The 17731-nt window shown below is 31.6% G+C and overlaps 1 protein-coding gene and 1 long non-coding RNA gene across 3 annotated transcripts; one reads left to right on the forward strand and one right to left on the reverse strand.

The window, feature by feature from the left end:
• Positions 1-110: 110 nt before the first annotated feature.
• LOC103485411 (RNA pseudouridine synthase 3, mitochondrial) lies at positions 111-5478 on the reverse strand. Of its 2 annotated transcripts, XM_008442986.3 has the most exons (10): positions 5303-5478; positions 4412-4726; positions 3947-4012; positions 3448-3606; positions 3149-3196; positions 2959-3039; positions 1890-2006; positions 1656-1757; positions 1278-1436; positions 111-626 (listed from the first exon to the last, which is right to left on the reverse strand). In XM_008442986.3, the coding sequence occupies exons 2-10, from the start codon at positions 4721-4723 to the stop codon at positions 249-251; spliced, it is 1422 nt and encodes a 473-aa protein (XP_008441208.2). In that variant the 5' UTR covers positions 4724-4726; positions 5303-5478; the 3' UTR covers positions 111-248. The 2 variants fall into 2 exon arrangements, with proteins under 2 accessions (XP_008441208.2, XP_050937932.1); XM_051081975.1 differs by lacking the exon at positions 5303-5478 and having other exon boundaries at positions 4417-4605.
• Positions 4661-5637, forward strand: LOC127148412 (uncharacterized). Its single transcript, XR_007819404.1, has 2 exons — positions 4661-4779; positions 5284-5637. It is a non-coding gene; the product is annotated as an uncharacterized LOC127148412 (long non-coding RNA).
• The last annotated feature ends 12094 nt before the right edge of the window (positions 5638-17731 follow it).

Consider the following 17731-nt stretch of genomic DNA (forward strand, 5'->3'; position numbering starts at 1 on the left):
TATTCGTGACCATTCGAATAAAATTATTCCTTCCTTAAAATTCCATCGAAATAATCAAAGAAAAACTTGTCACGTGAATTTTACCTTTTAGATAAAGAAAAAAAAGATACTAGAAGATGAAAAACTCTCTCCTATCTCTTGAATTTCTTATATAGATGCATACAAATTATGCATTAGCAATGTTAAAACAAAATTCTAAAAGATGATTTAAATTGATTCACTTTTAACTTACAAAACTGAAAAGATACTCATACTAGATAGGAAGACATCAAATTCCAGCTAATTCTCATATGGGAAGGCATTCTTGCTACAAAACGTAAGAGATCGAAGTCGAAGCTAGACACCGGGCGGTGGCTGATCGGCCCTTTATCATAAAAAACATTAAGGAACTTAGCAATATTGGGAAGAACAAGCTCTCTGCAATGAAGATGCAATAAAGGCACCTTAGATAAAACACTCCCCTTCTGCACATCCAACCCTTCTGGTCTTCGCAACTTGTACGGCCTCCCACTGATCGGCTCAACGTCGACTCGGGGCATTTGTTTCCACCTCCGATGAACAAACCAACCGTATTTGTAGTCACCAACAATAGGTGTGCCCAGAGCTTCAGCACAATGGATCCGTAGCTAAAAGATGGTAATATGTACAAAATGAAGTTACTATAGAATAGGAAGAAGCATTTGCCTCCATAAAGAATCAGAACTGATGAATGAAGAAACACTTTCCTTGATGGATTACAGGATTGGTACTAAAGATCATACAGTTACAATCTTGGAAAAAATTGTATTTTTTATACCTAAGTTTTGAGTCCAGTTTCGGATCCCTTTTGGCTGGTCCCCACTCCAAAATATTATAATTGTACTCTTTGAATTTTTTTCATTTATTTTCCATTTAGTACCTAAGTTCAAAATGTTAGGGTTAACTCATTACTTTTGGTTCTTGGACATAATGTATATTTGTCATATTAATTATGATTAAATTAGTTTTCACTAATTATCCATCCCTATTAGTTTTCCCTATTAATATTGAAACTTAAGAACCAAATGAAACTACCTTCAAATTCAAGGATAGAAATATTACCTTTTGAAATCAAAAGATGAAATGAAAATTAGACTCAAAGCTCAAAGGATAAAAGTGCAACATTCTAAAATATAGGAACCAAATGAAAACTAAACTCAAAAGCAACAACCAAACCAAATATTTTTTCCTAAGAATTTTATGCATAAATTTGAACGAGCTAGTGCATAGGGGGAAGAAAGTGAGCAAGCTTGAAGTACCTGATGCTTTCGACTAGTACGAGGACAAAGTTCAATCCACGAACAACCATTTATCGTGGGACCAAGCACACGATATTCAGTGATTGCCTCCTGAGAAGCTTCCAAGGATGCTTTGTTTGCCAAGACAACCCTCTCAGTCTTCCCATCATCAAGAAGCACCTACAATCAATTATAGCATAATTGAAGCAACACGAACTGATTCTCAGAAAACTTGTTTAACCCATATTCTCGAGTTCTAAAGGCAGAGTTCCAATAACCACACATAAATCAACTGCCAACCATTACACCTCGGACATGATTGTATAATAATTATCAATCTATCATGAAAAGAGTGAAAATAATGAATATTGACCCCAGAGAGAGCGATAGTGAGAGAACCTTTGACAGAGGCGCAGAGATTAAGCCTTCTCTTTCTCTGGGACGGCCAATTACTAATGCCCAATACTTTTGATATGTTGCATTACATGCCTCCTCCCAAGCCTAAGATCGTTGTCAAGCATTTTGTAAAGTCTGAACAATTAGAAATACTAGAACATTTCTTGGCCATAGTTACTAGATGATTGACAAATGACATCTTGAAGATAAATGCATTTTTTTTTTCTAATTAAGCACCTTACACGTAAATTTCCCATTTCTTATATTGCTAAATAGCCATTGCAGGTGGTCTACACTTTCCTTTGTTCTCCCCATCAAGAGAATCCCACTGCTCTCTCTATCCAAACGGTGAACCTAATTGTGCATCCATAAGAATAGATACAGGAAGAGCATTTAGTATAGAACAAAGCAACCAAAGATGCCACATGATGAAAAATAAGAAATATAATAGCTTATACGTCCTTACTTTGAAGAAATAAACACCATTTCTTGAAGCGAAGGAAACATAATTTTTATATGACTTCTTTCAGTTGGGGTTGAGTTTTCAATGAAAACCAAAACTTTGGGCTGTAAAAAAATAAGGAAAACCCACTACAAATACAAAAGGAGTTTTATCCCTACAAATTTATCCCATGTCTAGGAGACAAATGCCTTGAAATTGATACAACTATGCTTGTTTTCTTACAACTTTATCATGGTTTAAATCTTTCCGAACTAAAAACTTGGATTTTTGGTCAAATTCCAAAAATAAACAAATTTTTTAAAACTACATTTTTTAGTTTTCAAACAATAGCTTGGTTTTTCAAAAACAATCTGATGGAACTTGATTTCCTACACAGAATTAACAAACACAATGAACAATCCTCTTTATTTCCAGTAGCGAATTGGAATTACAAGAATTCAAAACAATCAAATTGATTGAAGGATCAATTCGACAAAAACCCTTTCCCAATTCTGCTATCTTCTCTCTCAAAGATGAAACAGAATTTCATACTAAACTGTAACTTTCGCTCTCTTTTTATTTTTCTATTTATACTCACCGACTTCTCTTACTGTAGTCCCTCCTTTACACGTGCCACTCCCCTCTTCCCTTTCCTACTATATTGTAAAACTATTGGTGGTACACAATCCTACGATGTATAGAAACTGTTAGAGAGAAGTAGTGTTTTTAAGCTCAATTTTCAAAAACTATAAGCCAAAAATTAAAGATCAAATGGTTAACAAATAGTGTCTTTGCAGTTTTCATTCTCAACAGAGTCTTTTAATAAATTCTACGCAATTGCTCAAATGCAAACAAGAAGCCTACCAACTTAGGTCCATAATCGTAATCATAAGATAATGCTGCAGCCGCCAACGCATCCATACTATTATGAACTGGAAGAGTCCCCTGACAATACCATAATTGTTCCAAAATATCAACGCACAGACTTCCAACCCCACCTGCCCCACCCACCACCGGAAATAAGACAGAAAATAAAAGAGAATAAGAGGAAAACCTTGACTGGTAGTTTCGGTGGTTTATTTAACACGATAATAGCAGAATCCTGAAATTTTCAAAATCAAGAAACAAATGAAATCACGTCTAGCACACAACAAAAATCATATGCCATGGTAAAATGAAGCAATATAGAGAAGGAAATTAATTAACCATCAATCTCAATTCAGGTAACTAATAGTACATAAGAAATGAGTACACGTTATATAGCAACAGCTTGTATATCAATGGATAAAACAGCAAAGAGGAGAATTGATGCAAACAGCAAAAGGGAGAATGCAAGTTAAACTCAATACTTGCCTTGTACTTGACAAGCCTTTGCAAGTACTTGATTTCATCCGCGTTTGGGTATAATGTGCCACTTGGTATAGTGTCAAATCTCCTAGAAACCTTCATCTCTGCAACTGACACAGGTAAATGGATCCGGGCCCCAATTTCCATAATCTCACCACTTCTGATCTGAAATTGCTCTAATAAAAAGTTAAATGTCTTACAGCCAACAAAGAATGACTTTAATAAGTAGGTAAAACCAGATTTTTATAAATATCTGTGAGCGTTTAAGCCAGCTTACAAGCACCTCGACTAATATCACGGAACAACCCGCCTAACCCTATAGCATTTGGGTGTCAAGGAAACTCGTAGGAAATTATTTATTAGATAGGTTGCCACCATGGATTGAACCAAATGAAACCAAATATTATGTACGCATAAGCAATAGATCAAAAGCTTCTAAACAATGTCATCATTGAAATGCCAAATGAATCATAAGAGAATAAGCTATCTACTCAAGAAACAGTACCTTTCTCACAGGTTTCAAATTTCCATTTTCATCGAAGCCACCCAATTGTGGGCATTCCACCTGGACCTGGAAAAAGGAAGATAAATTTAAGTTGATCAGATAACCATCAATCACTTTTTTTATTCTCTTTTTCCTCCAGACAAGTCGTTATTTAAGTTTTTCCCTCTGAGATATGACGCAGACAACTAACTAAAATTGTGAAAGAAAGCAAGTCCCATATACCCTTTTTTCCCACGGCAGAAATGTAAGCTTATTTATTCTAACTCAAGAAAAGTATGGAACTCAATTTCCTTCAACAAGCAAGAAGAGATAAAGTTCCCATTACATTTACAACTTACAAGTTAGCACTGATCTGATCTCACTGCAAAAGTTATATGAAGCCTACGAGACTAGATATAGGCATATCAGGCAAAAGACAAAGGAAAGAACCAATTAGCTAATAGAGGAGTAAATGTTCGTACTTACAAGACCTTTTCTGAAAAGGGACTGAATTTGAGAATCTTGAATTTCATCAAAGTAATACTTGACCCATCTTATGGCAGTGACATGAGTTGACTCCCCAGAGACACCAACCTGATTCTTCCCGGGCAAAGGGTGACCAGGAAATGGGGGCAGCGATAGGAGCTGCCGGGCCTTTGGGCCTTCTTTAGGACTACCCAACTGTGCTATGTTGTTGGAAACCCTAATGATAGGTTTGGCATAAGCAGGTGGTGGAGGAGAAATTCTAGAGTAGTATCTGGTTGCAAGTAAAAGATGCCGCCGTATGCTCCGCTGCATAATCTTGTAAGATTTCAAGCAAAACAGCGCATAACGATTACAGACCGTAACTATAAGTAAGGTTTTTTTTTTTATTTTTGTTCTTAATATAAAGTAGAAATGCACTCCTCCCTATGCAATTTCTGAAAATGCCTACAAGCCAAGTGAATAGGTTAACAGGCAAATTAATAATATATGGTTTTGATGGGGAAGAAAAATGCTCAAAATGTCTTTCAATTGAATAGCTTTATCGCTTTCCCGTGTACAAGTGTGTTAGTTTCAACTGTCCAATTAAGTGTCCCTTATTTTCAACATCAGAGATTTTCATCAATTCAGTCTCTACTCATTACAAAAATGAAATACTCTAATAAGCCTGATTCACAGAATTGCTTCTTTTCTTATATGCTAAATTACTATCAAGCTTAGCCCATTCATTTGTAAAGCACGATAAGATTATGCAAACTGGACAAATAAGCCATTTAAGGAAAATGAAACAAACAAACCAACAAACAAACATCCTAAACCATTGTTTCATTAGAAAAGTTCTACTTTTTATTCCTCAATAAAGAAGAAATGTATAGATGGAGATTGGAAGAATACCAGTAACAACAAGGGAGTAAAAAATCAGTACATAAGCGCCAGAGGGAGGCTACGGCGGAACAAACGGAAGAAGAAGGTGGAAGCGGCGGCGAATGAGCGGAGAGAGGAGACGGCAACGCTTTTAGCTGCTGAAACGGAGAAGGAGACGGCGTGAAGAAGAATAAGAAATGGCGTTAACCACAACCGGTAATTGTATCGCATTAAAAATTGGGAAATTTTTTAATTTTTTACTTTGGGTGGTACAGGAAAAGTTTTCAGGACTAACATTTTTTATTTCGTAAATATAGCAATTTTTTAATTTTGGTTGATATTTCTTATTTTATTCTTTTTATTATTCTAAAATTGCCCTTCTTTGATGTTTTCTCTTTCTCTTTCGTTTTTCTTTATTGTTCTTCATTTTTCGTTTTCTTCTTCTCTTCTCTATCGTTCTTCTTCACCATTTCTTCTATCCACCTACTTCTCTTCTCCTTGTCTTCTTCTGACTCTTCTCCCTGTTCTTCTCCACCGTCCTTCTCTTCTCTCTTCAGTTTCGTTCTTTTAGATTTCTCCCTCTTCGTCGGCTTCTCTTTTTTTATCATCTTCTCCTCGTCTTTTTCTCCTATTCTCCTCATTTTTTCTTCAGGGAAAACAAGAATTATGTATGTATTTCTTCCCCTTTTTTGAAGCCTTAATATTATTTCTGTAAATTACTCATATATTATTTATTAAAATTAGGGCTACGATTAATTCTTCCTCATCTCTTTTATTTGTTCATAATATATTTTATCGAAAGGAACTTTGTAGATCAGTTTGGTTTTATTTAGTTACGTTTGGTTCTGTTTTTTTTTTTAATTTGTATCAGTTTTTTATATCAACGGTATGATATACTTATATTATATGTATTAGTTGACTGATATACTTACTACGTGTTTTTTATTTTTCCAAAATTGTTGCAATTCATTGTAATTATGGTTAAATTGGCAGTAATTGTTTTTCAAAGTGGTCAATAAGATGAGCAACATTACTACGTGGATTACAAAACAAATTGTGTTTTGGTTGATGGAGCACTATCATCATTTGATTATTTTGTGAACTTGATTCATACTGAAATTCGGGTTTAGTCATGTATTGAACTTTCAGCTTTAATTTGTTGACTATAGGCGATAACGATGTTCAACATGTTATTAAGATTGTAAACATACCATAACAACTGTATCGACAATACATAAAGTGTATCATGCTTAGTGCATCAGGTGTATTTAATTAATTGAGTGTATCAACAATGTGTATCAACAACATATCAAGTGTTTCAAACTAATAATATGTATCAATGAAGTTTTACAAGTGATTAAGTGTATTACATCTATCAAATGTATTAACAAACAAACAAGTGTATCAACGATATATAAAGTGTATCATTCTTAGCGCATCAAGTGTATTTAATTGATTAAGTGTATCAATAGTTGAGCAAGTGTATCAACAACATATCAAGTGTTTCAAACTAATAATATATATCAACGAAGTTTAGCAAGTGATTAAGTGTATTAAATCTATCAAGTGTATCAGCAAACAATAACAAGTGTATCAACGATATATAACATGTATCAATGATATATAAAGTGTATCTTAGTGCATTAAAGTGTATTTAATTGATTAAGTATATCAACAGTTGAGCAACTGTATCAACAACATATCAAGTGTATCAAACTAATAATATGTATCAATAAAGTTTAGCAAGTGATTAAGTGTATTAAATCTATCGAGTGTACCAAGAAACAATAACAAGTGTATCAACGATATATAAAGTGTATCATTCTTAGTGCTTCATGTGTATTTAATTGATTGAGTGTATCAACAACATATCAAGTGTTTTAAACTAATAATATGTATCAGTGAAGTATTAGAGAGTAAAAAAAAATGTACAAGCACAGTACATCAAATCAGGTGTATCGACGGTATATATTGGTGTATCAACGGTATATATTGGTGTATCAGTCGTATATATTGGTGTATCAACCGTATATATTGGTGTATCAATCGTATATATTGGTGTATCAGTAATGACTGAAGGGTAACTTCGTAATTTCGTAATTTTAAAATGCGGGCTGGGCTTCAATTTTGCTATTTTTGCAAATGTAAAAATGATGTGCTATGAGCCTAATTTATGATACTATAATTGTCATATTTGCAAGAGCCCCTTAAAAATAATTAGGGTCGTTTAAATGGGTAATTATTATAAGAGGGAGCAGTTAAAAAGAGTTTATAATGTTATTTTTAAAAATAATGTAAAAAATAGGGAAGGAGTAAAAATATTTACGTAGGTGAAGTAGAGGACCCATCCACGACTTTAATGAGTTCTGGATCCCATACATTTTCCTTATATATATAAAATAGGAAAAGTCACATTTGATAAAACTGTAAACTCAACACGAGCCCGTAAAATTAGCCATTTTTTAAATATTACAAATTTGCCCAAAAAGGATAATTTATTACGTTAAAAAAAAGGAAAAAATGAGTACAAAAGAAAAACTAGAAAAAAATGAGTTAAAAAAGTAATTGAAAATAAAAAAAGAAAAAACCGAAAAGGAAAAGAAACTAATAAAAAAAGAGGTAAAGAAAGGAAAGTACACTACTACAAATTTGACTTTCTTTTATGTGCAAAGCACATAAAAAAATATCTACCTTGATGGTTTTTCCCCCATCAAGTAGGCAGACATCAAGAAAGCCCGACCATCAAAAAAACTAGGTCAAAACATGTCATCAAAAACTCTTTCTTGATGGTATTGGTCATAAAAAAAAAGAAACTTCGATGTTTTTTTGCCCATCAAGGAAACTAAAAATCTCATCCAGAAAACTGCTTTCTTGATGGCCAAAATAGTCATCAAAAACCTTTTTTTCATGGGATTGGCCATCAAGAAATATGACTTTAACGCCTTTTGCCTATCAAGAAATTGGACCAGCCCATCAAGATAACCCTTTCTGTGGACGTGTCTTGTCCATCAAGATAGTGCTTCTATTGACGGGTTTTGTCCATCAAGATAGCTCTTCTACCGACGGGTTTTGTCCATCAACAAAAATTTATTCTTGACATTTTGAGCTCGTCAACTATAATAGCTTTAGAAAAATAAAAAAAAATATGGATCATTACGACCGTCCCATATATGTGACCTGTAATCGATCTCAAACAATCTAAAAAAACCTGAAAATACCAAAACCTAAAAATATGCAAAATCTATTACATACAACTACAAACCAACCTCAAACAACTCCTATGAATTCTTTTCAACTACATAACCTACATAGCTCTCTCCACAACTCTAAAACTACAGAACTTACACAACTCCATAACTCCAACAACTCGAAACTTTTAACTTTACAACTCCAAAACTACAGAACTCACACAAGTACTCCAGAACTCCAATGACTCGAAACTTCTAACTTCAAAACTTCAAACAACTCTTGAAAAATATCAACAATCACAAATATGAAATCCACACCATCAAACCGTATAATTGCAACGCAAGTAACATATATTTCATAAAATTACTAGACATCTATCAAATTAACTAATTAATTTTCATTAATCAACAGTAAACCAATTTTTCTACAAAAGAACAATATCTAACAAATAGGATCATATAAGACAATAACCCTACAAATAAAATAGTATATATTGATTCATTGCAATAAAAAAAAACATGTGTATCATATGTAGCGTCCTAGAAAGTCACAATATTCAACTCTCACTACATCCAATTCAGATTAAGTGTAAGGTGCTTGTCTCGTCAGTTGTAAATGAAATAAATGTAATTTAATAACTAGATTGTACTAAGTGTAACTATGTAAAAATAATAGCTATAAGAGATGGTGTAAGAAAACGCATACCACATCTATAATTGTAACACTTTTTTGCCTTACTATGTCTTGCATGAACTTCATCACATTCTATATTGCCCAGCTGTTGACCACACTATACACACATATATTTCAAAACATATTAAAATAAAAATAAATATTTAAACCAAACGCATATTATCATTTATTTGAAATTTAAGTACTCATACCTTAATAGAAACCAAGTAAGAGGTCGAGCTCCTGTGTTTGTTTCAGCATAAAACATTCTTAAGGCTCTAAATTAACAAAAATAAAAAAAATTATAACAAACTGCAAAATTTGCATAATAAATATACAGTTAATGTGAAATAACTGTTAAATACTTATGTGTTGACCATTTATTTCAACTCGTCTCAAACACTAGCATGTCTTAATGAATTGAGTGCATAGACTGTATTCGTGCATAATGAGATAATAAATAATATTCAATGATATCTATATATAATAAAACAATCAACACCATCTCCATGCCTTAGATAATCTATCTTTTGTCATCCATAACTTATCCATTGTGTTATAACCTAATTAAATGAAATTAATTAGACAAAACACCTTAAGAAATCAAATAACAAAGTATCTGAGTGTCTACCATAACTGCAGTATAGTCATTTAATGCATCATCAAAGTAAGCATCATGATACACTCAAGCTAGTCTAAGCATATAAAGCAATGAGACGAAACATATTATACTAACGAGATAACTTACAAATGAAAGAAAGTGAAATAAACTGTGTAGAACCCTTGATTAGCACTAAACTTATATCTAAGTGACTATCATAAATGCAGGATAGTCATTCGATGCATCACCAAAGTAAGCATCATGATACACTCAAGCAATTTTAAGTAAATAAAACAATGAGACGTAACATACTGTAAGCAAATAAAGCAAAGAAACAAAACATATTATACTAACGAGACAACTTACAAATAAAAGAAAGTGAAATATAAAATGCGTAGAACCTTTGACTTACACTAAACTTAAATCCTAAGGGGGCGTTTGGGGCGAGGAGTGACTTATAATAGTCTAAAATTATAATAGTCTGGGTATTATAATTGTCTGGAGATTATAATAGTTTGCGTTTTGAGTGCAAACTATTATAGTTTATGTTAATTATTATAGTCTATGTTTGAGGTGTAGACTATTATAGTCTGTGTTATTATAAGTTGTGTTTGGAGTGAAGACTATTATAATCTGGGTTTTTCACTATTTTTTTTTTATGTCTTTGTACTTTACATGAAATATACATTTTTCTTCAATTGATTTTATTAAATCTTGTTAATTATAATGTTCATTTGAAAAATTCAGTTTCAAACTTGATTTTTCACTGCTATTTTTTTGTCATGCATATATATGGTAGATGAAATACACATTTTTCTTCAACTGGTTTTATTAAATCTTGTTAATTATGATGTTATTTCTTCAATTACAATTTTCGTACGTCATTAATTACATGTCATAAAAATAATTTTAGGAGAAAATTTAATTACTAATTCTTCATTTTTATTATTTAATTACTAGTATTTTTCATTAATTTGTGTTTTTTTTTTCAAAAATGATTTTTAAAGGAAGTTATAAGTTTGTTAATTTTGTAAAAAAAAAAAAATAATTATTTAAGTTTTTGCATGATTTTAACCACTACATACCGTCATTTGTTTCTAAATGCATTTGTCATACTATCATTGATTCTTTACTTTTCCTAAGTATGATACAAATTTATTCTTTTTATGATAGAAATTTTTTTTTCTCTTTTATCATGCTATCATTCTTTTTATAACACAAATTGTCTTATTAAAAAAAATGCATTGTGATGCATATCTTTTCTTCTTCAGATTTATGATACAAATTTGGTTATTCAATTTTTGTTTTATGCTAAATCTTTCCATAAAATAGATTTTTAATGAAAAAAGTATAATCGTATTTTTTCTAAAAATTATTCCTTTAATTTATTTAGAAATAAAAGGTCAAAAAAAATTTCATTAAATGAAACACAAGTATAGTTTCATTTTACTCCACCTAATTACCAATATTTATTTTTATTATGTTTATTTATTTCTATAGCAAACATTATCAAAAGTTGTTGATTGTCAGGTTTGTTTTTTCCTTTTTGAAAAATTGAAATAAATTGATAAAACTGTGAATTACGATTTTTACTAAGTTCAACACAATTGATTTTTCATATTATGTTTAGGCATTAACTGTTTAACACAAATTTTCTAAATTTTTGCAAAGAAAATTTTTCTAAGATATTTTTCTAAATTAATTTTTCCTAAATAATTTTACTACGTTATTTTTGCAAATATATTTTTCGTAATTTATTTTTTCTAACAAGCCATATTCCCAAATTATTTTTGCAAAGTAGATTTTTTCTAATTTATTTTTCCTAACAAAATTCATTAGATGAATTTTTTTGTGGCATAATTAAAGTTTGTGAAATATATAATTAACCCTTGAGGAGTGAAGAATAGTGATAAAAAGAGAAATGGGGGAGTGAGAAATAGCGTCAGAGAAAAAAAAGGGGGGGGAGTGAGGAATAGTGACAAAAGAAAAATAGGAAAATGAGTATAATAGTCTTAATTCTAATCTTCGGTTATAATAACCTTCAGGTCAAACATGGAGTGGACTAAATAGCTTCTTAATCTGAGGGTCAAACAGTTTCTAAGTAACTACCATAATTGCAGAATAGTCATTCAATACATCACCAAAGTAACATCACGATACACTTAAAAGGGATTTTGAAAAAATTATTTTTATCAAAAATGATATTAGATTATTTAACCTATGTTATGCATGAATATGTTTAAATGAGAGATAATACTCTGTAGTTTAATTCAAGTGGAAGTTAATTGAGTTTATGGCCTTTAGGCACTGCCAACTTGAATTAGATGAGCAAATTGGGGGACACAAACAAATTAAAGAATCAAATATAAAAAATATATCCAAGCAATGATGAAGGAAAAGCATTACTTTATATTCCACGGCAAGTTGTTGAGCAATCTTGAAGGCAAGTTTTTCAATTTTGATTTCAACGACCACAATCTTGGTTTTTCAAGATTTTTCGGCGGCAAGCATTTCCATCTCAACTTTTCAATTTTGATTTTTCTACAGCAAGGATGAATAGTAAATTTTAGCTTATACAATAAAACCTTAACATTATTGTATATAACAATAAGTATCGAGATCTTTGAACTAAATGATTTTACAAATTAAATTTAGTTAAACAACGACATACCTTGATCCATGAATAATCTTCTTGAGAAATTGTGTTTCCTTTAGAACTTAATTTAGGTTTATTGGTGGGAAGAATAAAGTACTTAATGAGAGAGTGAGATGACCAATCCCTAAGGTTTATTTATAGATACACTGGTGTTTGATTAGGGCATTATCTTTTAATTTAATGGGTCTAATAAAATAATAGACCTGAAAGAGATAAATAGCATATAGTTCAATTGAGCCACATTAATAATAATATTATATTAAAAATAAATCTAACATTCTCTCACTTGGCCTATTGACATTATTTACCATATACGTTCATAAACATAATGCGCAAAATTAAACTTTATAACATATCATGTCAAGTCAAAGAAACTACTAAAGAATCATGGCGGTCATACATCATTACATTAATGTTCCTTTCCATGTATCACTAAAATAGTTCTCCTATTAACATGATTTATAATAAGATAATCAATAATGGTCCAACAATAAGTGTTTTTATCAAAGACGATGTCCCTGTTTGGTTTACATAATTCATTTATGTATATACTAATCATAAGAACAGAACCATAAGATAAAATTAGAAATAATAAATAAATGAGTTCAAAGTGTCAAATAACATAATATTGATTTCAATAATAATAACTACTAATGTGCACACGTTTAACATGATCATTGAATGTCTATAGTAGCAATCCTTTATTTAGTAGATATGCAATCATAAGTTTGGTGCTAATGTGTTTGATTGACACTCTTTCTTCCTGAACTTTTTTCTTTAACAACAAAGTATTTTAATTCTATATGTTTAGCACCTTTAGAATACCTGTCGTTTTTCTTTCAGAAGAAAACTATTGCAAAACTATCACAATAAATTTTTAGTGGCTTGGCAATACTGTCGTCAATTCCAAGTCCTGAGATAAAGTTCTGCAGCCATAAAACATGAATTGTATTCTCAAAGCATGCTACAAATTCAACCTTCATAGTAGATGCAGCAATAATACACTACTTTGCACTTTTTCATGAAATTGCTCCTTCAGCTAATAGGAACATATGGCTAAAAGGGGATTTTCTTGTATCCACACATCCAGCAAAATCTGAATCTAAATATCCAATCACCTGAAGATGATCAGATCTTTTGTAAGTAAGCATATAGACTAAGGATTATAATTAAACTTACTCCCACTGATTCTTAGGTATATACATCGATCAACGATATTTTCTTTAAAACCAAAAGATGTGATGGTATCATTGCACTTAAGATACCATTGTTTAGAAGCTTGTTTAAATCCATATATTAACCTCTTTAATTTACACATTATATGTTCCTTTCCTTCAACCATAAAACCTTCTGGTTAATCCATGAACATTTCTTCATCTAAATTCTCATTTAGAAAGGTAGTTTTCACATCAATTTGATAAAGTTCTAAATCATAATGAGCTACTAAAGCCATAATAATTCTTAATGAGTCCCTTTTTGAGACAGGTGACAAGTCTCTTTCTAGTCAATGTCATCTTTCTAAGTATAACTTTTGGCAACAAGTCAAGCCTTGTGTTATTCAATATTGCCATTTGAGTCAAGTTTGGTCTTAAAGACACATTTACACCCAACTCTTTTACTTTTCTTTAGGCAATTCTATAAGGTCCTAGACTTCATTATCATTCATTGATTTTAACTCTTCTTTCATGGCATTTAACCATTTGGCAGAATTATCTCCTTTAATAGCTTGTGAAAATGAAACTGGATCATTATCAATGCTTAAGTCAAATTTTGACTCATGTGAATAAACCACATAGTCATCAGAAATAGTTGATCTTCTTTGTCTTATAGATCTTCTTAACTCTATTTCTTATGGTCTCTCAGTTACATGTTCATTTGTTATAAAATCATTATTTGGTATTTGACCATTAATTTGTTCTTCTTGTGGATTGTTAACAAAGTCAACAACTACAAAAATAACAACTTGAGAAGAAGTTATAGATGAAGGAATATCCACCATAACTTCTTGAATTTTCACTTTGCGTGGTTCCAAACTCCCACTAATTACGTCATTCTTAATGAACCTTACATTTCCAGTTTCAACTATTCATGCACATACTATGGTTAGGACAATAAAATATATACCCTTTTGATTTTTCTAGATAACCAATGAAGAAACCATTGGTTGTTCTTGAATCCAGTTTACTTTCGGGTGGATTATAAATCCTTACTTTCGCTTGACAACCCCAAACATGCAGGTGCTTTAAATTAGGTTTTCTTTCTGTCCACAATTCAAAAGATGTCTTTAGAATTGACTTATTAGGAATCATTTTTAATGAATATTAAGCGGTTCTTAATGCATACATCCACAAGGACACAGGTAAAGATAAATTAATTAACATACTTCTAACCACATTCATTAATGTACGGTATTACGTCCTTTTGTAATACCATTTTGTTGTGGTGTTCCTGGTATTGTGTATTGAGCACATATACCATGACTTTCTAGGGATTTAGCAAATGGGTCAAAACAATGTGCTTTCTCATCATATTTTTCATAAATTTTATAAAAACCTTGGCATTTTCAATATTGTAATTGCGGACTTGATATTGTTTACTACAATCATTCACATAAATATTAAGCTTAATGTATTTGATCTTTCCCAAACATTATAAAAAGATATATTTTTATCACTGCTAGCATCTGAAGTACGTGCAGCAAGTTTCTCACTTAAGAGTGCCAAATAATGAAAATCCAAAACTCCATGATGGAATCGGATTTGTTTGCACCCATTAGAGAAATTGAGTTCATTAGACTTGATTATATATGTAGCATGCGAATGAATAGAAACGGGAGCAGATGATCCAATTACAAAATAGATATGATTATACATTATTGCTTTGAGAAATAAACATAAAGATACAATATATATTTAGATAATATTCAATAATCATTAACTTGTACATTGAAGTTCTTTTTTGGAAGGGCACAACAATATACAATATTTATACTTAACTGATGCTAGACTTAGTTTTATATAATTGGTAATTTAAATGTTCAAATAGATACATTAGTTATCTTTGGATATACTAATAATATCTAACTGGCAAATTAAATATTTTATAATAACGAAAATCAATACAGTCATGACAAATCATTAATGTTTATGATTAGCATCAAATGAACATGAGTAATTGAATCAATTTTAATTTGATATCTAAAGATTTACCAATTTGACAACTTTGGTGACTAGTAAATTGTTCATAACATAGACATCATTATAAAACAATTTATAATATGATTCATCATCATCATACTTCATAATATAATATGATTCATCATCATCGCATAAATATGAGTAATTGAGTTTTCTTAACCTTCATCATCGTCGCATAATATAATATGATTCATCATCATCATCGCATAATTAACCTTCTAATTTAGGTTTCTTAACCTTCCTTTAGAACCTTCATTTAGGTTTCTTAATGGGAATTTAGGTTTCTTAACCTTCCTCTGCAACTTTATTTTAGTTCTCTTAATGGGAAGAATAATAGGTTTCTTAATCGGAAGAACACTTAATTAAGGCGAGGATCATGGCGCAATTGGAGCACATTAATAATAATATTATATTAAAAATAAATCTAACATGGACCAGGTAAATTTTTCGATGGCAATTTTGATTTTAGCAACGGAAATTTTGATTTTTTGGTTATTTTAGCAACCAAAGCTTTCCTTTGGTTTCCCAAAATCTCCATTACAAAGATATGTATAAAGGGAAGCTTTTGGGACCAACTACAATACAATAACAACATTAGCATGGAGAAATTTAACAAAAAAAAAAAATACAATAACAACATAATAAAATTTAAATAAATATACCTAATTACTAATTAATGGAGATCAAATGGAGAAATTGGTGGAGAAATAAATGGAGAAAATGGTGGAGAAGATAAAATGGAGAAAATGGTGAAGAAGATAAAATGGAAAAAATTGTGGAGAAAATGGTAGAGAAGATGAAGTTGAAGATAAGATTGTTCACACGAGATTTCAAGAGAAATTTAATTCGTGGAATCGAACTTTGTATTGATTTATTTACTGTGGATACAATCTCTAATATTTACTCCTTTGATTTTTTCTCTCGAATACAAAAAGTAAAATTTAGAACTTCGTGGTCTTCGATCTTCAAGAAGTTGTAATTACAAGTCAATTCGAGCTTCAATCTTCTGGAATTCAAGGAAAGTTTGATCTTCCAAGTCTTCGATCTTTCATAAGGATGATTTCGAAGTTGATGATAACTTGCACGTCTTGAGAGTCTTCAGAAGTTTTTGTCTTCAATTCTTCAGAGCTTCGATTCTTCTTTTCAACCAAAGGTCCCTCAAATGTATGGTAGATGTTTCTATTTATAGAGAAATTTTATGGGCTTTAGGTGGGCTTGAGCCCGTTTGCTTGTTAGACTTGGGCTTGGGCCTATCTGTCTGTTGGACTTAGGCTTGGTCCATTTGCTTATTGGGCTTGGGCTTGAGCCCACCTGGCACTCTGGGCTTGGGCCTATTTGCTTGTTGGGTTCGTTCCCGGGCCCACTTGTTTGACGGGCATGGTCCATTATTTCTTGGCCTAATTTATATTTAGGGCTTAATTAGATCGGGTATGAGAAAACTTAATTATCCCAACCCAATCGAATTATGATTATCACAATGTTTACTGTGATGACGTGGCGGAATTTAATTGGCCAAAATTCATTGCTCAACAAGGATATATGGTAGAAAAAATGAAATAGAGAAGGGAAGAGGAAACTTAGAGAAAATGGTGGTTGGCCGAGAGAATACACAAAGAAGAACATAAGCATTTTTTTTTTTTTTTTTGCTTCGAAATGAATGAGGCAGAGGGGAAGGTGAGGGATTATAAAGGCAGGAAATTCGTGTGCCCGGTACATGACTTTCCTTCATGTAGTACACATGGACAGAGCACGTGAACGAAGTTGTGTACCGGGTACACGACTTCCCCGGTACACGACAAATTAAGCAGTCAACGTTACTGTTGAATGCCACCTGTTGCGTCAAGTACAAAAATCGTGTACCGAGTACACGACTCCAGTCACAAGTCGTGGACCCGGTCCACAGTTCCAGTCACATGTCGTGGACCCGGTCCACGACTCCCACCCGGGGTCGTGTACCCAGTCCACGAATTAGTGAAGTCGTGTAAGAGGTACACAACTTCACTACTCTATCTTTTACAATAATTTCCAGCCCACCCTATTTTTCACATTAATTTTAGAAAATGTATTATTTAAAAAAAATCTGATTTTTATTAAAAAAAATTATTTTTTTAGATTCACCCATTTATAAGATAAGAAACTTTTAA

Source organism: Cucumis melo, chromosome 3, assembly GCF_025177605.1.
Source record: "Cucumis melo cultivar AY chromosome 3, USDA_Cmelo_AY_1.0, whole genome shotgun sequence".
NCBI lineage: Eukaryota > Viridiplantae > Streptophyta > Magnoliopsida > Cucurbitales > Cucurbitaceae > Cucumis > Cucumis melo.

Coding starts and splice junctions, on each gene's coding strand:
- LOC103485411 (XM_008442986.3), bottom strand. CDS start 4,723: ATGCAGCGGAGCATACGGCGGCATCTTTTACTTGCAACCAGATACTAC. Junction 2,007..2,958: donor ACGATTATGGACCTAAGTTG/GTAGGCTTCTTG, acceptor ATGCACAATTAG/GTTCACCGTTTGGATAGAGA. Junction 1,437..1,655: donor TCTCTGCGCCTCTGTCAAAG/GTTCTCTCACTA, acceptor AATTGATTGTAG/GTGCTTCTTGATGATGGGAA.